The following is a 25,050-nucleotide window of genomic DNA, read 5'->3' as shown; positions in this document are numbered from 1 at the left end:
TATGTAGGCTCAGTGGAATCTACAAGTTGACGTATTTGTTTGATCTGGCGAGCGTTTCGTGGCCGCACTGTTGTTTTGTTAGTTATGCATCATGTTCTTGTTTCATTTTGGCACAGAACCAGATGTAGCTTCAAGCGATGCTGCCAACATGGAATGCAGCGTTCAGAGAGAGGGAGACAGATATATCATTCATGGGAAGAAGTGGTGGAGCAGCGGTGAGTAAAACCTTTCTTGGAGCCTATGGGTTGATACCGTTATTGTGGGATAAAGAATCCTGCAATGAGTCTCAGTGAAAGTTGTTCCTCTTAACCTGTTTCTTCTGTGTTCCTGTTTCTGCTGCATCAGTACTATGGAGTGAGATGGCTTTCATTTGTGTTTAGAAAAGACCTTTTGTGCTGACGTGTTAGACGATCTAGTTCTATAAGTTGGTTCATACCAATCAATCAATTAATCAATCAATCAATCAATCAATCAATCAAGAACCAGTGTGGTGGTATTGGCTACAAGCGGCAGCTTCTAATCTGATGAGCCGGGTTTGATTCCCAGCTCCTCCACATGCAGCCAGCTAGGTGACGTTGGGCTCATCACAGCTCTGATTGAGCTGTCCAGCCAGAGCTCTCTCAGCCTCACTGACCTCACAGGGAGTCTGTTGTGGGGAAAGGGAAGGCGATTGTAAGTTGTGGGGAAAAGAAGGGAAGTCAATTGAAATTCCTGGCAGTGAAAAACGGGGTAAAAAAAACCCTAACTCCTCTTCTCTCTTTCTTCAATCAAATACCTTTACTGACATAATTCAGTTGTTAAAATACTAAATATTAATGAATACTGCCCAGTATTATGAACAGTCCCAAGGCATATCAGTATCGTTGTCCTTCTTCAGATTAAATTTCCATTGTTTGGATACTGCTGCCAAAAGAATCGCCACCTTTTCTGTGCCCTTGTAATCTAGGTCGGCTAATAGTTTGTAGATTAGTTTCTAATTATTTAAACAAGGTTTCTATAGTTTTTATAAGGCATTCTCTAAAGTCATTATAAAGATAGCAATCCAACAGTATATGTGACAGGTCCATGTATAATCACAGCATTAAGTTTTACATGCAGTGGGGGTCCATGCACTCTGTGGGTGGATGCATGAGTCCAAGTCGCAATCCTCTGTCCCACGCATGTACAACTTTTGTGCTGGGATGATGTGGTAATTAGTTATGCTCCTGACTATGTTCTGTTTCTGATGTAATTTTTTTGTATTAAAATGTAGAAATACATTGTGCCTTCTGATTAAAAAAAGAAATTCCTGGGAAATGGTGATAAAAATCTATGTGAAAACAGATGACTACATGATACATAATAACTGGAAAAATACTGCAGTTGGAAAATGCAGCTGAGTGCCAGCTTTAATTGTGGCTGCTCATGTAAGAAAATAAGATTACAGCTGTGATTAAAAGCAGCATCTGTAACATGCAGCAAAACTTATTCTGTGTACAGTACAGTCCTCAACAGCAGGGGTAGTCAAACCTGTGGTCCTCCAGATGTTCATGGACTGCAATTCCCAGGAGCCCCTGCCAGCGTTTGCTCAACAGAATTCCACCCTTTAATTCCATGGAAGTCAGCAAGTCAGTTACGCTAGTTACAATTGCACCATTCTCTACTCCACATGGCTGGTTGGCAGGAGCAGGAAGAGCGACTGCATTGCAGCATCAGCATGTTAGGTACAATAAATGGAACAAAACCTCAAAACAAAGTATACTCTGACTGTGCCTGATCCAGGCAGCTAGAGAGAAAAAGCAGCCCTGCAGGTAGTAACTTCTCAGGTACTTCTGATCCATCCTCTCCACATGCGCACATCTCTCATGCATCCCCTCCCAGGTGTTTAACATTACATTATCTTTCCATTCCTCAGCTCCTAGAATCATAGAATAATAGAGTTGGAAGGGATCTCATGGGTCATCTAGTCCAACCCCCTGAACTATGCAGGACACTCACATACCAATCGCTCATAGAGTAGGCGTTAGAAATCAGACAATACATTGTACAATAAACTGAAAGGGAGAGTGAGAAAGCTGTGCCATGCAAGGGATGTTCAGGAAACAGATGGCTCCAAGATGTCTGCTTGACTTGGCCTGCGTCATTCTACCAGTTTAAACAAGCATTTTGAGCTGCAGTTCCCTGCCAAGGAGGACGTACTTTCTGTTATCTCTAAGTCAGCCTTCAACATCTATGCACTGAGTAGCTTGCAGGGACTACAGTCATGACCCTCCTTCTTCCAGGCTTCTAGATAGTGAAGCTGCTTGTTAGCTCCTCAGAGTCCTCATGGCCCATGGGAATCTCTTCAATCGCTGTGCTTTGCTGTCTTTGCCAGTAGCCATAACGTTTCACTATTTTCGCCATATACGTTTTGAAAGAGGCTCCCAGAAAAAAATACAGGATGGGGTTTAGGCAGCTGTGAAACAAGGCGATGCTCTTTGTGACCTGGAAGGCAACATCGATGGTGTTGCTTATGCCACAATCCGTAATCAGGTGGAAGATAATATCTAGGGCTCTCCAAAGTTTGACAACGTTGTAGGGCAGCTGGGTGAGGATAAAGGCAGAGACGACTGCCGCAAGAACTTTCAGGGGACGGGAGTTCTTAACGCTGGTGCTCTGAAGGAGAGCTCTGGCAATGGCTGAGTAGCAGATCACCATGATGAGGAAAGGCAAGACAAAACACAGAGTGATTTCCAAGATTTGAATGGCTGCTTGAAGTGTTACCCCAAGGCTCCTGGGAAACGTAGGGAGACATTCAGATCTGCCATGCAGCTGAACGATTGTGTTAAAAATTAGCTCGGGAATGCATAGCAACATGGCAGCTATCCAGACGGCGGAGCACGTTTTGCTGCATTGCGTTGTAACTCTTTGATGACTCCGGGGTTTGATGATGGCGTTGTATCTGTCTATGCTAATGCAAGCCAGAAACTGCATTCTGGCACTGAAGATCAAGGTGTACATAGCAGAGGTGATTTTGCACAATGCGATACCAAGCACCCATCCGTGCACAGCGTTTGCAGCCCAGAATGGGAGAGTGAAAATCAATAACAAATCAGCAATGGCCAAGTTCATGATGTACACGTCCGTCCGGCTCTTGGTTTTCTTGAAGACGGCATAGATCACAACCACTAAGGAATTTCCGGCAAATCCAGCGAGGAAAACAATGGAGTAAAATGCAGGTAGAAACCACTTCCTGAAGTGTCTTACCTCTTCTTTGACACATATCTCTTCATACAAAGCATATTCCAAAGTATCATTCCATTCCTCGTTGTAAAAGTAATCTGAAGAATTTATATGTGGTTCCATGGGGGAAGCTGGTTGTTGATAGAAAAAAAATAATCCAAGTTAATTCCATCTTGAAACACTTACATTGTTTTCTTTTTAAATACAGGATGATACTTGGATCAAAGGCATAGGCCAAGCTAGACATTGCAATGGGGGTCATCCACAGGGCTTACCTGCCCTGAGTTCCCTGCTTTTGGGAAGCAGGTTTCTTTCCTGCTTCCCCATACTGTTGCGGTACATCTGCGCACATACTGAGGATTCCTTGGCCTTCCTCTGATATTTCTCAAACCTGCCTTGCTCCAAAATTTGGGGGGAGGTCACAGTAAACCCTAGATGGCTGCTGTGTGGATGGGGAAATGTCTGTCCCACGTGGCAGCCATTTTCCCTTGAGCTGTCCCTGCAGCTACCATTTCCTCCCATTGCCATTAAAAAAAAACGGCGCTAGAATATTGTTATATCACATAACATTGTAGCAGCAGGTGTAAGCAGGCTCTTTGAACGCTCAACTTCCATTTTACAAAGCAGCACCCTATCCCTCTCCCTTGCAGAGATATAAGGAAAAGGGCATAGCTTCACAAGGAAGGAGGCTAGAGACTTACTTTAAAAACAAAGAAACAGAAAGCTACAAAAGCCTAGTGCAGGAAGTATGTGGCTTTCCCTGGAAGTTCAGATGGATGCTGACATCAGTAGACACCACTGGAGCCCACTTCCCCTGTTGCTCTACCGGCCTAGTCTCTTTCTCCACAATGGAAACGGTTAATGGTCGATAGATTTGCTTGGCTGGCTCCCGCATCCTATTTCCACGCCCACTTCTCAGAAGGGACTTGTCACCACTTCTGGGGTTTCTCGAAGCTGGAAATTGCTGGCCTGGTGGCTCAGATGATGGAAAGTGAGATAGGCCCTTCTGGGGACTGGAGCAGGAAATCTGTGCGGAAACCCAATATGTGGAAGATCCATTGATGCTGCATCTTATCTGTGGCCTCACCAGCAACAGGAAAACCACAAAATCCTATCCCTGAGTGGAAAACACCAATAATTACTGCTGAAGACAGCAGCTCCGTGGCTAAATCTCCCTTGGTGATGTCTTAAGGTTGGCTCCAATGGCTTTACTGATCATGAAAAAGGAAGGGAGGATGGCTACCAGAAAAGTTTGTTCTGGGAATCATGGGATCTGGATGTTACAGAACCATTCAGGAGGAACTGGGCAAGGCTGAATGGAAATGCTGGTGGAACATAATGTTTAATTTGGTTTCCATCCCACCCAACCCCCCACACAGCTAGTGACAGAAAGGGAGACCAGGGAAATGCAGAACTTCATTGACACAAGGACAGGTACTATGCTGAATACTATGGAGGATGTGTAGGACTAGTAATATGAAGACACTATGGAGGATGGTAGAGAACTCTCTAGGATAATCTGAGAAAAAAAATTATTAGGAAACTATTATCCTGGGCACTACAAAAACTGAGAAGTCAACCTTTCTGCTGTCAGAGAAAGACCCTTATGTCTCCAGTAGAGTGGCACTTTTTGCACTGGCAGCCAGAAAAGCTAGGTCCAACTTATGCAAACAGCACTTTTAATGCTTGATTGTCTTCTCTTAAAATACCTATTTTATCTCTATATTTTATTAATTACACTATTTTTAGATCTGACCATTTTATGCATACCTACATATACCATTTGTTTGGCTATATTCAATACTGTATGACCTTGTTTTGATACGATTGTGATGGCCAATGGCTTAATACAATTTTTTCTTCTTAACTGGTAGAGGACTAGTCAACAGCCACATCTTTAACACAACATCTAGTCCAACCCTAATGCTAACCAAATCCATACAGAAGAAAGGATTACTGTTTTGAGGGGGATTAAGTTCTAAGCAATATTGCTGTTGCCCACAGAACTAGCTCACAGAACTTAAAGAAACAACAGGAAAGTATTTAAAAATGAAGAGTAACGAGTCAGAGAATGAAGGAATACCTAAGCAGTACTTCGTTATCTACATTCTGTCCTTGAAAATGTGGCTCCTGGCCAAAGAACTCAACTGAGCTAGTTTGGTTGAGCACGATTTCCATTTCCTGATGGGTTATTGTGTTCCCTTGAGGATGCAGCCTGTTGTGGGAAGCCGTTTAAAAAAAGCAAATATATCATTAAGAAGAAGAGGTGGTTTTTATACCCTGCTTTTCTCTACCCGTAGGAGTCTTTCCTTCCTCTCTCCACAACAGACACCCCTTGAGGGATAGGTAGGACTGACAGAGTTCTCAGAACTGTGACTGGTTCAGGGTCACCCAGTGGGCTACATGTGGAGGAATGGGGAATCAAACCCACTACTTGAGATTAGGAGCTGCTGCTCTTAACAACTACACCACGCCGGCTCTCAAGGCATTAAGGTTTAGGAGTTTGTTTTTGTGAAGACTGTAGTATCATTTTAATCAGGGGTAGTCAAACTGCGGCCCTCCAGATGTCCATGGACTACAATTCCCAGGAGCCCCCTGCCAATGAATGCCATAATGAACTGCCATCATAGCAGTGGAAATATAAGACATAAATTAATTATGGCAAAATAGTAATCTGTGTCACAACATCCAAATTCAGCCATATGATAATTCTTTGCTAAAACAGCCAATCAGTCCCCTTGAGTTCAGTTGTACTTCACAAAACCATTGGAGAAATAAAACTGTCTAGGTTAGTGATTAATGGCTATCACTTTACCATTTGTTGCTGGCCCCATGCATCTCCACTCAAGTGTGAAAACATTCCTGCAAGTGAAAAGCTGTGCTGGCATCTATCTTGTCCTCCCTTCCTGGGGTAGTGATGTTATGGTTGCTCCTCTCTCCTGAGAAAAGCCAGGTAGCCCAAGGCTGTGATCCTAAAGCACTTCTCTTACTAAAGAGCATTTTCTGTAGACAGATGAACAGCATCCACCCATGCTGGCTGACCACTTTTTCCGTGCCATTGGTGGAAACCATTGGGGTCTCCTTATTTGTACGGAGAGAGGCAGGGCTGGAAAGTAGTTGACGGAGTTTCAAGATTTCCAAGTGATTTCAAAGGCTGGAGTCCAAAGGGCTCCAAAGGGCATGGAAGGGAGCACACAAGGGAATTTCTCATCCCTCCCTCATCCTCCGGCAAGGCAGGCTCAAAGATCAGGAGACCATCTGGCATGGTGACCCACAAGGGGAAACTGCCAAATGGGACAGTTGTCAGTCCACACCCATCCCAGTGTGGGAGTGATTTGCTCATGAGCACTGGAGCACATGATGCTTATATGATTGCATAAACTGCACTGAGACAAATGAATTTAAGCATGGTTCAACTCACTGAGCCCGCTGTTGCTGCTGATGGGGCTGTGTTTGACTTGACTCCAAGATATCAAGGTCCTGGTGAAAGTGTTGGCTGCTATTGTTACCCCTCACTCTTTAGGTAAAGAGCTGTGATTGACTTGGATGGTTGTACCGAAGGCATGTACAGAAAAGCTTTATCCAATAGCTTGTTGGGACTAGTATCAAAGCAGGTGGAGCTGTACGCTAGCTTTGTTTATTTTGAATATTTATACGGAATGTGGTAACCTTCTGTGCCCTGTGGCAAACTGCAAGGCAAATCACAAAATAGTAAAGTGATCACTAAGTGATCACTTAAAATGTATATTATCCCAAACACAGAATTGCCCTGAGACGGCTTGCACTGGCAGGATTCCACTCACACCATAATGGTCCCTTTGTTTCGACTTTCCACTTATGTGGTATTTGTGGCATCTGAACTGTCTGGATCAGACCCTCAGGGGTATATCTCTCTGACTCAGAGGGAGACTGAGATGCAGAAGGAATGAGAGACATTCCTGGTGGGAGTCGGGCATGGAATTGGTCAGCACCTGTAATTCCTCTGCCATAATCTCTGGGACTCATTTTGGGACCATTTGTCTAATTAATGACAAAGTTTTGCTTAACAACAAAATTTGCATTGAAAACCGACTGAGTTTTCAAAGAACTTAAACCCGTTTTTTAAAACATACTTTCCCTGCGGAGGTGAAATGGATCCCCCAAGGAAGTCATAGAGATTAAAAAATAACAGCCTCACAACCTTGGGTGTTTCACTGAGCATTGCACCAGCTGCAAGGAGGAGAGAAAAAAAAACCCTCCTTTGAATATTTTCCTGCGGCAGTACAGAAAAGAATTACAAGGAACACACCAGGGGAAATTCAGGAAAATTCCATTTTGTCACCTGGGCCCTGTATGTGTGTTTCACTTTCCCATTCATGGGGAGAGGGGAATGACCTCCCATGAAAGGTAAGACAATTGAGTCGCTAAGGCTGAGGAATTGTAGAAAATAGATAAGAAAACTTATCTGCTTTCCCCCACCTTTGCAAGTCCCACTTTTTTGGTTCAGAGTTTAACTAAAATTCTTTAGTGTACCACGGCAAACATAGAGGATGCTAGTTCGAAAGGGCTGCTGTGGATGAGTTTTGGTAAGTAAAAAGAAGAACTTTCTAGATGACTTTCAGTGCAATCCTCAATGGATGACACCCTTCAAAGCTGAATGTAATGAATTGGGCTTGAAGGGTAGGACGCTGCTCCGGATTGCATTATTTTAATACCTCTGCCATTCCCAATCAGGTCTTCATGAACTACATAGGAAGCCCTGAGCCTGCACAGAAGGGTCGTATACAAATTAATTAATTAATTAAATAATAATAAAGTGTGTATATCAGCTCTTCTCTATAAAAGCCACCCTGCGCTTGGTCTCAACCAGGACCAGATCCAGGGCCTTTTCGGTCCTGGCCCCTACCTGGTGGAATGTGCTCTTGGAAGAGCTAAGGGCCATGCGGGATCTTTCGGGGTTCCACAAGGCCTGCAAGATGGAGCTCTTCCGCCAGGTTTATGGTTGAGGCCAGCGCACCAGGAAGACCTGGACCCCCTTCCTGGACTATTCTACGGGCAGTTGATATTGTTTTCCATGCCACCCCCGGAGTTGGTTTTTTAGGGGGGTTATTTTAGTTGTGTTATGTTGCCGTATATGTCTTGGATGTTGGTTTCTGTTAGGATATTGTTTTATTTTTCGGAGTATTTTATTGGGATTTTTATTAAATGTAACCCGCCACGAACCTTCCAGGAGTGGCGGTCTAAAAGTCTAATAATAATAATAATAATAATAATAATAATAATAATAATAATAATAATAATAATAATAATAATAATAATAATAATAATAATAATAAATGTTGAATCCAGGATTCTTTCGTCTGCCTAGAATAGCCTTTTTCAACCTTTTGACCATGGAAGAACCCCTGAAATAATTCTTCATGCTTTGAGGAACCCCAGAAGTGATGTTGTCTGGCCATGCCTCCCTACCAGCTTGGTGTAGTGGTTAGGAGGGCGGATTTCTAATTTGGCGAGCCGGGTTTGAATCTCTGCTCCCCCACATGCAGCCAGCTGGGTGACCTTGGGCTCGCCACAGCACTGAGAAAACGGCTCTGACCAAGCAGGAATATCAGGGCTCTCTCAGCCTCACCCACCTCACAGAGTGTCTGTTGGGGGGAGAGGAAAGGGAAGGCGAATGTAAGCCGCTTTGAGCCTCCTTCGGATAGAGAAAAGCTGCATATAAGAACCAACTCTTCTTCTACCCTCCCCCCCCCCGGAGGTGACATGTCACCAGAAATGACATGACCACCCGCGTTAACATAAGACTTGAGGAGAACTGAACGGGGCGGGGGGGGGGGACAGGAGGCAATTTAAGGCAGGAGTAGGCACACAGACTTGGCTTCCTCCCAAGCATGAGAGAACTCATGCTGGGGGGGGGGGGAGATGACAGAGGGAGAGCATTGGAAGCAGCCAGTTCCTAATTTGTGGCCAAGTCAATTAATGTTGGAAGGGAAAGCTGTGCCCCCCCCTCTGGACCCCTGGTTGGGAATCCTTGGTCTAGAAGCAGGCTTGGTTCCCAGTGGCTGGCAGCAGCGTAACCAGAGCCCCCAGCTGTGCTCTCCCCCCCTAAAGTACCTCATTCCTTTCTTCTTCATGCCATTTCTTTTTTATCGGGAAGGTAAAGTTCTGCACGAGGGGAAACTCTTACAGTAAAGTAACACTTCCCTTTCCCCCCTGATGCCGCACGCCATGGCCTTTCCTGACCAAGACCTCCTAGGACTTACTGGCAAGCATAACAAATGTTAAAGGAAGAAAGACTGACCTGGTCTTATTCCGATAGTAGAAGCCGCAGTGGGGAGGCCCGTCCGTCTGTGGAATGCAGTCCCTGTGTACTGACTCAAGAATTTTGTCTTCCTTCCAGCACCACCACGCCTCTGGTTTCCAGCATGGAACTGTATTTTCCTTTCAACGTAATTTGTTAGCAGTGTTTGTGCGCTCTTTCCTGGAAACCAGCTGTTGCACACAAGCCATGGTGGACGTTAGTTTGCCTTAAACCTGAATGACATTCCCGCCCCCTTTGGAAAACCACTTAGTGGCAAGGAACTTGTATAGTTATGGATGTGCCAAGCAGTTGTCCTAAGGCAATGGAAATAAGCCGAATCTGGCTGGAATTCAGTTCATAATGATTTGTCTAAAAGATAGATCTCTTAAAGCAGGTTTTAAAAGTACAGACTGGCTGCCGTCAAGGAATGGCATGGCAATACAGCTCCTTGGGTCTACTACAGCCCAGCAGACGCCCACGGCTCACCTTTGACTGGCCCAATCTACCCCCCAACAGGAGGCGTGAAATCACTTGAGAGGCTCCTGCCCCATTGTTGGGGCCTTGTGGGGAAAGGTGCGTGGCTAAGAGCTGCCCTCTGGCTCCTCCAAGTGATTGGAATCTACTGATTAACTTTTGCCCTATTGCTCATCAATCCCAGATGGTTAAGAAGGTGAAAACAGACCACCTACTTTTCTTTTAAAATTTCATGCTTTAAGGGCACAATCTGCATATTGTTAAATTTGGGGACTAGCAGCATTCCTGTGGCACTTACAAGCCTCTCCCCCTTTACAAGCTGAAACAACTGCAGCCCACTCTCTCCATGTGTCTGAAAAGATGAAGCGTTGGTTCTTATATGCCGCTTTTCTCTACCTGAAGGAGGCTCAAAGTGGCTTACAGTTCCCTTTCCTCTCCTCACAATAGACACCCTTTGTGGTGGGTGAGGCGAAATGTGGCAACATACTCGTGAATGCCGATCTACATATTTCTAGAAGACCTGTTTGTCCAATTCTTTGAATGCTTACTGCTGGGGCCATTTGTGACCAATGCCCTCTTGCCAGGTACCTGCCAGAAAATGATGTTCTAAGCAAGTTATTGTCTGCCTCAATATAGGCTGAAGAGTTAATGTGTTCAAGAGGTATTAACTTGAACCTGGTTTTGGCTAGGTGTCAAGTATAATAAGGGTAAAATCCCCAAGGAATTTATCTGGGCTGTGGATTGCATTTATGAACTATGCACATTTATTTGAAAGTAAGCGGTGCTGATTTTAGTGAAATTTATTTCCAAATTAAGGTGATTACCACTGGAGACTTAAGATCCAATCCTAAACTTATTCACTAAGGTCTGTCTGTGTCCCCTATATTTTAGGAGCTGGGAATCCGAATTGCAAATTTGCAATTGTGATGGCCAGAGACAAAAATACCTCAGCATCCAGGTAAGACATGAGTTACAATAAGACATGTCCAGAATGTCCGCTGCCAAAGAGACACATAACACATTAAACCAGTGGTTATCAACCCCTGCTGCCGCCGCACCCACTGCCATGCTGGCCACCTCGGCCCTCCATGATTGGCAGCGTGCGCAACCCTACAACCCCCTTTTGGTCGTCGCTGCCGCCACCACCAGCAATGGTTCTCAGCCCCTTCCCCTTTGTGTCACTGAGGCTGCTGCTGCCATGGTGGCAGCAGCCTTGGTGACCCCCCTGGGGGTCGGGACCCCCAGGTTGAGTACCGCGGCAGTAAATTCTCATAATGGCACTTTCTCCAGCGATTGTATCTGATTCACAAATGGTTTAGGATCAGCTAATCCAAAATTGTGGGGCAGTTTCCATTTCTACATCCACAAAGCCCTTCTGCTTGTTGGGGAACAACACAAGTTCTTTGCATTGCACATGTAATGGGAGCTTTGTGCCTTCCCATCAAGTACCACAGTATTCTGTTTGTGGCTGCAGCATGCCCGGGAAAACAGCGGTAGCTTAACCCCCTCTGCTGATTTCAGGCCCAGAAACCACCCCATTAGAAAGCCAAGAAAAGAAGAAGACTCTTGCCTGTGGAACTGTCATGCCTGTTTGATTTTTTTTTTTAAGTTTTCTTTTTTGTGTTGAAAATTCATTGCAATTAGGCATGTGGCAAGTAGATTGCATCTGGGGCCACTGATGTCGGTAACCCTGCCTCTGCCTGGCTGCCCCAGAGCTGATTCCGGATAATGCTGACTCAGACCCCCCTCCACTGGTTCCTGGCACCAAGGGCTGAGGAATGCCCCCTCCTAGGAGGCAGAGGCAACTGCTGCATGCAGATCACAGGAAATGCAGCTTATAAATCATCTTAGTATCTGGAGCGTCCCATTTCCTACACACCATGAAGCGTATATTTAAAAAGAGAGAGTAAAACTCACCATCTGATATTGCTCTTGCCTTTATATTAGATACAAACAGCACAGCATGATTATTGTGCCGATGGATACCCCCGGAGTCAAAATTATACGGCCTCTTTCCGTCTTTGGTTATTTTGGTAAGTAAGATTGACAGCTCACTGTGATTTTTAGTGATCCAACTGGTTTAAACCATGTTCTAGTACAGGGGTGGGCAAACTGAGACCCTCCAGATGTCCATGGACTACAATTCCCATGAACCCCTGCAAGCAAATTCTAGTACATAGACAGAAGTCTGCGAATCTAGCAAACCTCAGGGATGACCCAATGAATATTGTTGCTGCTGACCCACCCACCCTCCTCCTCCTCCTCCTCCTCCTCCTCCTCCTCCGGCTGCGGAAAAGGAAAATTGCTAATTCTCTGTATACAAGGCCCAGGGGGAGTAACATCCCATTTGGCAAGGACACCTTCCTCCAGTATGTGAGAATAGCTGTCTACATGTTGAATCACTGGAGAAATACTTTGGAGGTTTTTTACTGTGGAAAACCTTCACCTTTAGCTTAGAAACAAATTTCTTTTTCTGTTTGCGGAGAACCGGCAAATGATGGGAAAGTCCATTGCTCTCCAGATTTATGCAACAATGTTAATGGCCTTCCTGGTTAGAGACAATGAAACAGTCAGCTCATACTGCTAGTTAGAAGTTGAGATGTTGAAGAGAAAGGAGATTTGGGAGGGTTTAAGAAGCTAGAATGTATCTAGGCAGCTTGGCGTCATGGTTAACAGCAGCGGCTTCTAATCTGGTGAGCCAGGTTTGATTCCCTGCTTCTCCACCTGCAGCCAGCTGGATGATGTTGGGCTCATCACAGCCCTGTTAGAAGCAGTTTTCACAGAGCAGACTCTCTCAGAACTCCCTCAGCTTCACCTACCTCACAGGGGGTCTGTTGTGGAGAGAGGAAGGGAAGGCAATTGTAAGCTACTTGGAGACTCCTTCGGGCAGAAACTAGCAGGGTATAAAATCCAACTCTTCTTCTTCATTTCCTGGAGATTTCAGGGAAGGCTTTTCTTTTGGGGCCCACCGAGGATGTAGGCAAACAGAGGTAATAAAACCCTTTGGCTCTTTTATGGCTGATTCTAGTTCAGGAGAAAGTGCTCTCCTACCTGGGCTATCACACAAGTAAATGTATAAAATCATAGTTCTTGAAACCCCACTGACCTGTATGGCTAATGCATGCGAGACCTGCGACCCTGCAAATCAGTTTTCCTGGGACCAGAGAGGACTGCTCAAGAAAGGGGCAAGCAGAGAACATCCATAGTCCTTGCATGAGCAGGTTGTTGGACCCAGGCCCTTGCCCTTATGAGAAGTACTGAATCTTACATATTGACATTTACTTTCATTTTTTTACTGTTGCAGATTATTTTCACGGTGGGCATTTTGAAGTACATTTTGACAATGTACAAGTACCTGCTTCCCATTTAATTCTTGGTAAGTTTCGGCGTTCCCCTTCCAGGGAGGGCTCTGCCATCCCTGTGCTTGATTCTGACGCAGCTTCCTGTGGTTGTAGGGGGGGGGGGAAAGAATTTCACCAGCAGGATCTTGCCATGTCACAGATCTACAGGAAACCAAGGCTGGGTACATCTCTTACAGGGGGTGGGATCCTGCAGGTCTGTTGCAGGAGAAAAAGGAACTTTCCGACAGTGGAGGGAATCTCTTTCTCTTGCAAGACCCGACAGGTGAAAGGCACCTTCCACTGGAGAAAGTACTTCTGTTTCCAGAAGGTATTGGATCCATCCCATGACCAAACCTTCAAGGATGAACGAGCCCTTTCTCCCCTAGGGGTTTAAATCCCAAAGCAGAGGTTCATCCACGTGATTCTGATGCATGCACACAAGTTTTAAATTGTATTTTGAACACTTTTCTTAGCCACTTTAGAGGTGGGCAGAGAACAGATCTGTTTATGTATCAACAGGAGTTCAGCTCTGCCATTGTTCTCTGTCGTTGGCCCATGTCTTAACATTAGTTTTTATATCCTTGCAATCCTGTGACATCTACTCCTGACACCAGCACATTTCTCATGCGATGTTCTAGATAGGAGACAGAAGTCTGTCTCTCTTTTTAAAGGTCTTTTCCTCCCAAGTTTCTTATGTGATTCCTTCTTACAAGGCCTTTTGATAGTGGTCTAAAACTTGGATTGATGTTTAAATTATCTACCAGATTGATTATTTTAAAATCAAGTACTCGTTATTCTCCAGTTTTGAAACCAGCATGCCCATTTTTAGCACAAGTATCCCATTTGACCAAAAATTTGTGTTATGTTCTTTGAAAGATATTGTTGAATATTGTTGCTTTGAATAACTTTTACATCTGTTAACTGCTGCCAAGATTTGTTACTGCTAAGTGAAAGAAGAAACAAACCAGAGTCTCCTGTTTCAGACCGGTTGTGTTGTGTTTGCAGAACTGCAATTATGAGAAAGCTAACAGTTTTGTCTGAGTCAAGGAGCTGGATCCAGGCAGCTCTTCCACTGGTGAAAAAGGAAGGCTCCCTTTGGCCGCCAAAAAGACTGAGACCTGCATAGACTCAAGATCTGTGGGATGGGGGCAGCAGTTAGGAGAATTAGATGAGATTGAGCTGAAAAGACAACTGGATCCAACTCACTCAAATTCAGTCACACATAGGGTTGTAGAAACTGGTATTCTATATTGCATTTTGCAACATCAAAGTAAATGGAATGGAACTTTATGAATTTTATCATTCTTTGTAAATGTTGCAACTCTTGTGTTGCATTGTTGTTAGGTACAAAGTTGTGTCTGACCCATCGCGACCCCATGGACAATGATCCTCCAGGCCTTCCTGTCCTCTGCCATTTCCCAGAGTCTATTTAAGCTCGCACCGACTGCTTCAGTGACTTCATCCAGCCAGTGACTTCATTCTCTGTCGCCCCCTTCTTCTTTTGCCCTCAATCGCTCCCAGCATTAGGCTCTTCTCCAGGGAGTCCTTCCTTCCCATGCTAACTTGTGTGCCACCACTGGTGCCGCCCCTCCATGCCGTGGCATTGGCCATCTCGGGCTTCGGTGTTTGCCAAAGTGGCTGAAGCGTGCCGGAACACACAACCCTACTTCACATACATGCCCGGGAGTTCAGGATGAGATTCCTGGGTAGTCAGACTGAGGTGGGGGGTCATTCACCCCAAGCCACACAATGAGTTTCACTGATGATCTGGAGATGGTGGCCTTTGTTCCCCAAGTTTAAGTCACAGCACCCTTTCTGCTCCCAGATTATTCCACAAAGGCTGTGCACAGTAGACTCCTCCCCAGAAAGGAAAATGATCACTTGGAGGATTGCCCTTTCTCCTTCTTGTATTATAGGAGAAGGAAGAGGATTTGAAATAGCTCAAGGGAGACTTGGACCAGGTCGTATCCATCACTGCATGAGGTCGATTGGTGCGGCTGAAATGGCTCTCCAGATCCTATGTGAACGTTCAGCTCAGAGGATGACATTTGGGAAGAAGCTGTACCAGCATGTGAGTTCACATCCATCTTACTTCATATGATTTTTAATAATGCATAACCCTCTCCTAAGATCAAAGGTGCATGAAATCGTGATGGCAGGAGGGGAGCTTGGTTTGAGTAGCCAATACAATGACTCAGGTCCAGGAACTCAAGACAGTGTAGTTGTGTTATAAGCCTCATTAAGAAAGGACAGAAATTATGAAATCTCTTGGGGGAGATGGAGTTGGTTCTTCTTTGCCACTTTCCTCTACCAGGAGGAGTCTCAAGGCAGCTTACAATCGCCTTCCCTTCCTCTCCCCACAACAGACACCCTGTGAGGGAGGTGGGGCTGAGAGAGCTCTGATAAAACGGAGCTTTTCCACCAGGTCTATGGTTGAGGCTGGGGTCGGTGAGGTAGATCTACTGCCCCCTCCAGGCCCAGAATTAACCTCCTTCTCCACCACCCCCCTTTATTAATAGGGGTTAGGAATGGGGTCTTTCTGCCATGTTGGGAGTATTTTAAAGTCTTTTAATTGGTGTTTTAATGGTGTTTTTTAGACATTGTGACCCACCATGAGCCGTTTAGGGAGTGGCGGGAAATAAATCTAAATGTAATAATAATAATTAATAATAATAATATTACTGCTCGGTCAGAACAGCTGTATCATTGCTGTGGCAAGCTCAGGGTCACCCAGCTGGCTGCATGTGGAAGAGGAAAGGGGAATCAAAACCGGCTCACCGGATTATAAGTCCATGTTCCTAACCACTATACCAAGCTGGGTCCCCATGGTTTTCTTAGAGCATTTGACTTAGAGCACCTGTTTTGTATGCAGAAAGGCCAAGATTCAGCTTAAAGGATCAGGTAGTTAGTGGACAATACCTTGATGGATGAAGGCTCTGATTCAACATCAGGCTGCTTCATGTTTTCACAATTATAACTCCAGCACATTGCAAAAAGCTTCAGGGGAGCTACTTAGCTGCCTTCACAAAAGATTCCTGCTATACTAGCTTACCTGATACTGTGCAAAAGGGGCATTATTTACCCAACCTGTCTAGCATCAACTATTATTCTGTACCTATAATTAAGGTTGATGCACACAAATGCATATGCCAAATCTCTGGTGCCCTTTTCTTTAAAGAAAAGCAGTTTTGAGAGGGGGCAACTTTGAACAGAATTGTAGCCATGCCGAGTTCAAAGTATATAGGTCCCCTTTTAGCATGTCTATGAACCCTTCATGAATGGAATGGTATGACTATTGCAACAGCAATAAAGCCAAGGACACTGGATTTGAAAGTTCAGTCTTCCAAAGTGTAGTGTAGGTAAGCCCCTTCATGTCCTACCTTGGTTCCCCATTCACATACCTGTTTCATTTACCGATAGAAACAGAAACCAAAAGGGGGGGGGGACTGGAACTGGGACCATAAAAAACCCAACCGTTGATGGTTCAGTTACTGATGGACCTGGTTTTACAAAGTATCTCACATGTTATGATGGCTTCTTGCACCTCTTTTGATCTGTGTTGGGGGAAAAAACCTGACTTAAAAGCCTGACTACCTCTATTTGCGGTGGTGGCGTTTTGTTTTCGGTAAAATCACCATTTGCTTTCGCGGCCCTCTAGGAGGTTGTAGCTCATTGGATTGCGGAATGTCGGATAGCCATCGAACAGGCAAGATTGCTCACGCTGAAAGCAGCCAGCTGCATAGACACGATGGGCAACAAAGCGGCAAGAAAAGAGGTAACGGGAAGAGCCTAGAAACAGAAGGGGAAACAGTTAGGGGGCATTCTTAAACAGAGGTGGAAGTTCAATGTTTCTGTTAATGACATCCAGTCTGTTCCATCTCTATGTACTTCAGAAAATGATTGTTATTTACTTTCCTGGTTACTTTTGTTGTGAATACATTTACGTTATTGTTTGAGCAATATGGAAGTACAAAGCTAATTTTTTAGGGACCCAAACCTAAACACTGCAGTTCAGGGTAGAGCCTGAACACCGAACCAAACTGGGATTTCCTGAAACCGAACCAATTCGGATCCCCCTTTCTCTGTGACTGGGAGACTTTACTTCAGATGTTAGATTGAAAGGGCTGCCAGCCATTTACCTGGTCCATTTTGCTTCCCTTCACTTGGAAGGGGGTGGGGGGTGGGAAATGGCTCATAGCCATTTAAACTTAACAGCTGACAAACTGACCCACCCTGCTGAGCTGTTAGGTTTAAGAACCTGAACAGCTGAAGTAAATTGGGCAAAACTGGTAGGTGTTTGGGGAAGGCACTTTCCCCTAACATGAGTTCAAGGGCTATGAACTGGGCCAGGTTTGTGCTGAATATTGGCTCATGTGCCCATCCCTGCAAAACCCATATCCTACCTTTTTGTTCCATCAGAGCCAGCAGTTATCTGTGGTTATTCATCTTCACAATTTCATTCGATTTTTGACTTGCTCCATATAAAGTCTATTGGCAAGTTTGAATATGTACGGGGGTAAGATTGCTTTGAAAATTAGTTTTTAAAAAAATTATAAAACCACCTGGTCAGAATAGAAACTGCAAAATCTAGCCATGATCTGGCTCTCTAAACTATATGGCCCTTGTAGCTTAGCATATTACAGCTAAAAATCTCGAATCCATTCACCTGAATGTGGTAACTCTACTTCTGCTGTGCTAGTACATACAGAAAGGAACATAAATCTCATCCTTGCAGGTTTCTATGATCAAAGTGGCAGCACCCCGAGCGGTCCTTAAGGTGATTGATTGTGCCATTCAAGTTTGTGGAGGTGCTGGTTTCTCTGAAGATTTTCCTTTGGCTCAGATGTAAGTCAATGGCTCAGGCAGCTTGTGTTCTCACATCCTAGAATGTGTGTTTGGTGGTCAAGGGAAGCCTCAGACTCCTTGTGCTTGCTGCTTCTCTACAGCTGCAAAATTAAAAGTCTAAGGTATAAGGCAGGGGTAGTCAAACTGCGGCCGTCCAGATGTCCATGGACTACAATTCCCATGAGCCCCTGCCAGCAAACGCTGGCAGGGAATTGTAGTCCATGGACATCTGGAGGGCTGCAGTTTGACTACCCCTGGCATAAGGTATCAGCTACTTGTCTCCTATGTGATCTTGAACTCTTAACTCTCTTGTGCAGGTTTGCTTACATTCGGACCTTACGTGTAGCAGATGGGCCTGATGAAGTTCATCTCTCAACAATTGCAAAACTAGAACTTCTCGATCAAGCCAAGCGGTTGACTGCGCATCTCTAGATTGTTGACATCATAATTAGGTCTGGTCTACGCAGAGAAAAGTGGTAAAGTGAAAGAGTGCAATTGAGGTGATCACCAACAGAACCTTTATTAAACGAAAAAATTCATTTGGGCATAATTAATAAAACCTGTAACATGGGTACGGGCTTAGATCCAAGTTTAGACTGGTTCTAGATTGAACTAATTAATGAAAACTGTTTATTGAAGCATCAATAAGTGTGTTCTGTAGCGTACTCAACAGTGGGAAATGTATATCAAGCAGAACTTAAATACAAGCATGATTTACAGTATATATACAGAAACTAATGGGTTTAATACCACTGCAGGAAGGGCATCTCAATAAAGACTATTATGTCTTTTAGTAACCAAAGGTCTACTGTTTGATGCACTGTTCTCTCGTCAATTGGTGATAGATTACAATGCTGCTAACAAGGCAGCTTTTGCTTTTTTACAGTGCCCCTGTCTTAATACATTCCACCCCTTCATTACTATTGGGCTCATTTTTTTCTGATCTGTGATTAGGTGTGGCCCACTTCCTTTGTTGCAGCAACAAAAAAAGCATAAAATCTTCTATACAGGTGGTCTATTTACCGTCAGCCTGCCTTATCTTCCCAAGGGCTTTCAGAAGAGCATCCTTAAGACAACAATAGATTAAGCAGATACAGACCTCTTCATGGAGACAGATTTTCTTATTCAGCAGTTGGCATTGGCTGCCTCAGTGAAAACCAAGATTGTCAGCCATTCATAAAAATGTGAGAAGACCACAGGGCGATCTACCATGGCTTAGTTCAAACAAAGAGGTTTGAAGAGGCTTTTTCAACCAAGGTTTTGGTTTCGTCTTTAAGCACAGGAAATGTTTCCAATTTATCCCCTTTCACACATTTAAAGTCTTTTGTTTGTCACAGACCTATTATGATTATTATTATTACCATGAGCAGTCTTTATCTAAAGTAAAATGCAATGTTTGGAATGCCTATCTTGAAATAATAAGATGTAATCATATTTCCTCAAAACTAAACAAATAAATGGTCCTTCCCCCAGAAAACAAACAAACAAAAACCGAAAATATAATAAAGAAAAGAAATTTTAAAAAGCATAATGTATGCTTTCCACTGCAGTTTACTGATAAGATGTATTGACTGCTATAATATATACTTTTGGCAGTACGGTTCCAGGATTCCGTGAGACCCTGTGACAATTTCAGTTGTTTTTACACAAACGGATTCTGCCTGGCTTATCTCAACAGACAAACTCACTGATAAAGGCTGCCCACTTTCAAGGGAAAGAGAGAAACGGTAGCTAAATCCTACAAGTTTATAAAGAATCACTATAACGGAAGTTTGTCTCTTTAACAAGGATTTCAGTTCCCTTTATTTTTTAAAATTTTATGTACATATGAATGATCTGTATAATGTACATTCCATATAGAAAGTTTTATATACGGGATAATGTATAGAACATATCACAATTACACTATGCTTTTATATAACATGTTTTTTTTAAATAGTTTTTTTTTGCTGCACTTTAATTTTTTTCAATTTGGTAAAGCCAGTTATACATACAAATATCTTGTTAGGTCTTGTGAAAGGTAATGTTAATGATCGAGGACACAAGTAAACATCAAGTCAGCCAAGTTCAAGAGGGATGGCTTGTAGATGAGGGAAGTGTTCTTGGAGAGGAAGGGAGGATCGAGGATCAAGTGATTTAGCCCAATTCTTCCAGACTGTAGTTCAACTCCAGTCATGCTAAGTTCATAAGATACAAAAAACTAGGAAAAGTGTTTGTTTGATTCACAGTCTTGTAAACAAAAAATATAAAGGAACAAAAATGTGCTCACGTACAGCAAGAAAAAAAAGAATTCTTCTGTATCCCATTTAAGCTGATCCACAAAGTACTTTTATTATGTTACAATGTGATAGAATTGTGAATTTTTTCCCCTAAAAAAATATATATTCATAGAAAAAGGAATAACACTGTTGTGAAACTAGAAAGGCAGGCAAAATTTGTTTCAACTATTTAAACCAGGGGTAGTCAAACTGCGGACCACCAGATGTCCATGGACTACAATTCCCAGAAGCCCCTGCCAGCATTCGCTGGCAGGGGCTCCTGGGAATTGTAGTCCATGGACATCTGGAGGGCCACAGTTTGACTACCCCTGATTTAGACCAAGGAACGGGGGCCTTCCTCATCACTGGCCAGGCTGCCGTGGAGTCTCTCACTCGCACAGGTATTTCGTGTCCTTCAGCTGGTATCTCCAGCTTCGTGGTCCACTGGAGGTGGGACGTTGGGCAGGACAGATGAAGACCTCCCTGCTGTAAGGTAGCCAGCAACACCAGGACCTGTTTGGGGAAAAGAGGAGGGAAAACAGAATATTTTTAGAAGGAGCTCAATGAGCAAACTGAGCAGCCGAATATATTTCAAGCTCTTTCTTTAGCTCAGACAACTCAGCTAGTTTGACCTTTCTACAACACATCAATCTTTATCAGATTAAAAAAAAAAATTTGTCCCTCCATCATCACAGAAAAGGCACTTTATCAACAAAGACGTCTTCTTTCAGACAACATAATGTGAACCCAGAACAAGTAAAGCCACTGTTGCTATAAGCAAAGCTAGCAGTTCTGCAACAACGTACAAAAGATACACATTGGCTACAATAGGCCGTGCACCTAATCAGCATTTTGTTAGAGGAACGGAGTAGATGCAACATGCACGGAGGAAAGTGGTATCTACCTGCTTTAGAGCATTAGAGAGAAGTTTAGCAAGCTGCCTGCCAGAGTAGATCTAAAGCCCACTTCTCAGATGAAGGGGACTGCTACCAGAGAGAAGGGAAGGAGAGGATACACCTGAGGGAGAAAGAAACCAGAAGCAAGGGAAGTACACACAGCAAAGCACGTTGACGCAAAGGTGAAACACAACTCAGCAATGTCTGAGAAGGCCTGGATATGATGGACTGCCTACTCCTGTGAGCTTCTTCCCGTCAGGTACATCTAGGCCCTTCAGAATAGCAATTTCCGAATTAAGGCCAGAGGTGATTATAGGGATGTTAATTTCTGCTTTTCACCAAGCGATTGCTTACACACTAGTTTTCGTCACTAAAACCCTTGTTTTAACAGTAGTTTTTAAACTCTTATCAACCCATTTTAGCCTCTCACTCCACCCCATGTATAAAACCCAAGGGGGAGGGTGAATTAAGGTATTATTTCAAGATAGTTAATAAGGCAGGACACTCAAAACAAAGGGGGAAATGGGAGGAAATGTCTGACTTCAGGAGGCGTTACCAACCTGTGAGGTATCCTGCTGTTTGAGTCTCAGAAATGAACAAGTCATGTTTCTGATCTTTAAAGGCACTCCACACGGAGGAACGAGACAAAATTTCATTGACCTGAAAAATAAGGAGCCCCCAGAAGGAGTTTTAGTTATTTCATTTGCTTATTTCATTTCAAGTTGTAGAGAGCAGTGCCGTTTGCTGCAAGGATCAACTGATGCTTTAATTTCATGAGAACGCTTTTAAGATGCACATTTTAAATACTGTTCTTTGTAAGAGAGTGAATACGCAAAGAGAGCTCTTGAGATACTTTAAAAAGGAGCTCAGGAGTCTGCTAAGGGATGCTTACCTGCTCTCCGTACTGTAGGCTGCGAGCCATAGATTTTAGGGCTTTCACAATTTGAGCTTTTGTGGCTGAAGGGCTTTCCAGATTTTCAAGGCCAATCCCTTCAAGCAGCTTTAGCAAATACAGGACCAAGTCTGCTTTCAATGCCTACCAAAACAAGATTGCATGCTACTTCATGATGGTTCAGAAAAAAGAGAGACTCCTTTTCAGTCTCTAAATACAGCTGAACATTTATCACAGACCTACAGGGCTGCAGGGACAATTTTTCTCTCAGATTGAAATAAGCATCTTTCAGACAGGTGTGTTAGCAGGACTCATACAGCAATCACCTTAAGGCAGGGGTAGTCAAACTGTGGCATTAGCTGGCAGGCCCTCATGGGAATTGTAGTCCATGGACATCTGAAGGGCTGCAGTTTGACTACCCCTGCCTTAAGGCACAGCAGTATTACTAAAGGAGGAATTCACTAGCTTTCCAACACTCACGACAGCTTTCCTCACATCCCAGTCTGGCACTGTGGGATTGCAGTTATACTGCTGCATGCACACACCCCAGAGTTTGGCAAAACAGGCATTTTTATGATCTCTTACACTTCCATCACACCCCACCCATCACAGAACTCAATTCAGCTTTCATAGGACTCCTAGGTCATCTCCCAATATAGCGTGCTGTCAGATTATCATCTTAAATTTTTAGAAGATACTCCTCCACACAAACTCATCCACCCCTCCCAGACTGAGAGAAGCAAAAGAAACTCTACTGGAGAGGCCATAAAGGGAAGCGCCCTGCAGTAATGAACGTTACGAAGCTTGCTTACTTGGGCTACTAAATCATTCTGCTCTTTTTGAAACATTCGGTTAAGTGCTTCACAGGCTACCCCAATAGTATCCGGTCGCTTCTTCATTCCATTCATCATGGGGCCGATGGTCTCCAGGGCTGCCATCGAACGAACACACAACTATGCAGAAAAGGAGAGAGACTTCTGTACTGTCTGCAGTTTCACATCCAACAGATCTCATAGTGCCATACACAAGACAAAAAATTCAGTCCCGTGGCACCTTTCAGGCCAACAAAGATTTATTCAAGGCGTGAGCTTTCCTGTGCAGACACGCTTCCTCAGACCACAAAAGCTCACGCCTTAAAAAAATTTTTGTTCGCCTGAAAGGTGCCATGGGACTCCAATTTTGTTGTGCTGCTTCAGACCAATACAGCTACCCGCTTGAATCCATATGCAAGAAGAAGAGGAGTTGGTTCTTATATGCTGCTTTTCTCTACCCGAAGGAGTCTCAAAGTGGCTTACAGTCGCCTTCCCTTTCTTTTATCCACAACAGACACCCTGTGAGGGAGGTGAGGCTGAGAGAGCCCTGATATTACTGCTCAGTCAGAACAGCTTTATCAGTGCTGTGGTGAGCCCAAGGTCACCCAGCTGGCTGCATGTGGGAGAGTGCGGATTCAAAGCCCAGCTTGCCCGATTAGACGTCTGCACTGCTAACCACTGCACCAAGCTGGCTCTGAATAAAGACCCAGCATGACAGTCTTGGAGTTACCACACAACAAGCTGCACCGCCCTTGCAAAAGCACATTCCTAGTGCTGCCACTGAAGAAATTTGCTTGCATCTAATTAACTACTATTTTCCATACTGGAGAAGAGAAGCTGCGTCTGTGTGCATGCGCTGACTGGCATGCCAGCGCCCACTCCGCCCCTCCCCCCTACGCCACAGCGCTGGCCACTTCGGGTACAAATGGGTACAGCAGCCAAAGCGCCCAACCCTACTGGAGAATGTAGTATCATCATGAGCCCCATGAACAGCTGAAGAGATCATGGAGGTTCTACAAACAAACAAGCCTCCTGGGTGATTTTAAATGGACCGCAAGCCATTTGGAAGGGACCACAAGCCACAAACCTCGTTGTCGGCCAGGATGTGTACGACACGCATGGCACTTTTAGGAACGGCGTTGTTCTTGTGATTCATGGCCTGGAGAATCTTGGGTAGATGACCAAGCGGGGGAACTTGGTCTGCTAGCTGAGGCTGAGCACTGAAGAGGCATACGGTTGCTGTCGTTACGGTTTCAAGTGTTTCCCCCTGTTTCAAAACAAAAAAAATAACCATGGAGCACATCAGGGCAACTTCCAGACGGGCAAGAGATACAATTCTATAGCAAGCCCATGAATAACCAGTTTGGCAAGACAAGACTTCATTCCACCCAGGAGTCACATGCACCTAGTACCCTCCAAAGGCCTGGAAAGCATTTCACAGGCTGGTAAGTGATCAGATGGCTTGGTGGGAATTCAGAATGGCGTATCCTTTTGAGTGAAGGAAGGAGGCCGTGACCACAAAAATCTCTTTAGTTTTCTGGGGGAAGAATTTTGCACAGGAAAACCAAACCATATCAGTAGAATCTTTGCATTAAGTTGTTTTGTATAGCTAATTATTTGCTTGTGCGAATGAACACCCATTTGGTGGCTTTTACAGCTCTTGCACACGCTGGTTTCTCTTCAACGTTAAATAAAGAAACAGAATGAAACAGAATTTGGCAGGTGAGCAAGGCATTTATTCAGCTTCCAAATATTCAGTTAACTACATGAACCTAATGTAAAACATGTGTGCTTCACTTACGTGTGGGTTATTCTTCTCCAGTAGTTCAGTGAATTTTTCTAACAGTGCAATGAGAAATTCTCTAGGTTTTCGAAGGACCCAGGCCGGCTGGGCAATAAAAATTCTTAGGAAGACTCCCCCTACGGATAATTCTCCTTCGGCTTCACCATATACCACGGCAAAGTCTTCAGGCAACTGGATCAAGCAGAAAGGAAAATAGTTATTCTGACTGGCCACTAGAAGAACATGACTAATACAAGCTCCAGGCCCA

At 44.2% G+C, this 25,050-nt stretch overlaps 3 protein-coding genes across 7 annotated transcripts in view; 1 reads left to right on the top strand and 2 right to left on the bottom strand.

Annotated features, from left to right (window-relative positions):
* The window catches only part of ACAD11 (acyl-CoA dehydrogenase family member 11), a 35,615-nt gene extending 16,554 nt beyond the window's left edge, over positions 1-19,061 (top strand). The window contains exons 13-20 of the mRNA XM_077303941.1: positions 117-215; positions 10,847-10,913; positions 11,903-11,988; positions 13,260-13,331; positions 15,213-15,367; positions 16,955-17,071; positions 18,032-18,141; positions 18,459-19,061. Coding sequence (XP_077160056.1) covers positions 117-215; positions 10,847-10,913; positions 11,903-11,988; positions 13,260-13,331; positions 15,213-15,367; positions 16,955-17,071; positions 18,032-18,141; positions 18,459-18,573 — 821 coding nt within the window. The 3' untranslated portion in view covers positions 18,574-19,061. The remainder of the gene's footprint in view (positions 1-116; positions 216-10,846; positions 10,914-11,902; positions 11,989-13,259; positions 13,332-15,212; positions 15,368-16,954; positions 17,072-18,031; positions 18,142-18,458) is intronic.
* ACKR4 (atypical chemokine receptor 4) lies at positions 483-9,661 on the bottom strand. Of its 2 annotated transcripts, XM_077303944.1 has the most exons (3): positions 9,482-9,661; positions 6,623-6,890; positions 483-3,332 (listed from the first exon to the last, which is right to left on the bottom strand). In XM_077303944.1, exon 3 carries the CDS (start codon positions 3,322-3,324, stop codon positions 2,266-2,268), a length of 1,059 nt encoding a protein of 352 aa, XP_077160059.1. In that variant the 5' UTR covers positions 3,325-3,332; positions 6,623-6,890; positions 9,482-9,661; the 3' UTR covers positions 483-2,265. The 2 variants fall into 2 exon arrangements, with proteins under 2 accessions (XP_077160059.1, XP_077160057.1); XM_077303942.1 differs by lacking the exon at positions 6,623-6,890 and having other exon boundaries at positions 486-3,332; positions 9,482-9,648.
* An 851-nt stretch (positions 19,062-19,912) lies between the features above and the next one.
* The window catches only part of DNAJC13 (DnaJ heat shock protein family (Hsp40) member C13), a 65,455-nt gene continuing 60,317 nt past the window's right edge, over positions 19,913-25,050 (bottom strand). For 3 of the 4 annotated variants that reach the window (XM_077303938.1, XM_077303939.1, XM_077303940.1), the window contains 6 exons: positions 24,801-24,974; positions 24,087-24,266; positions 23,000-23,140; positions 22,188-22,331; positions 21,856-21,955; positions 19,913-20,912 (listed from right to left, as the gene is read on the bottom strand). In XM_077303938.1, the coding sequence (XP_077160053.1) occupies positions 20,815-20,912; positions 21,856-21,955; positions 22,188-22,331; positions 23,000-23,140; positions 24,087-24,266; positions 24,801-24,974 (837 nt within the window). In that variant the 3' untranslated portion in view covers positions 19,913-20,814. Of the gene's footprint in view, positions 20,913-21,303; positions 21,417-21,855; positions 21,956-22,187; positions 22,332-22,999; positions 23,141-24,086; positions 24,267-24,800; positions 24,975-25,050 lie in introns of all 4 variants that reach the window. The other variant, XR_013225493.1, reaches the window with a different exon arrangement.

The sequence above is a fragment of the Paroedura picta genome, chromosome 11, assembly GCF_049243985.1.
Source record: "Paroedura picta isolate Pp20150507F chromosome 11, Ppicta_v3.0, whole genome shotgun sequence".
NCBI lineage: Eukaryota > Metazoa > Chordata > Lepidosauria > Squamata > Gekkonidae > Paroedura > Paroedura picta.
This window is presented reverse-complemented; position numbering and strand designations above follow the sequence as displayed.

Bases quoted from the DNA above. Each gene is read 5' to 3' on its own strand.
- ACKR4 (XM_077303944.1), bottom strand. From the start codon at position 3,324: ATGGAACCACATATAAATTCTTCAGATTACTTTTACAACGAGGAATGG.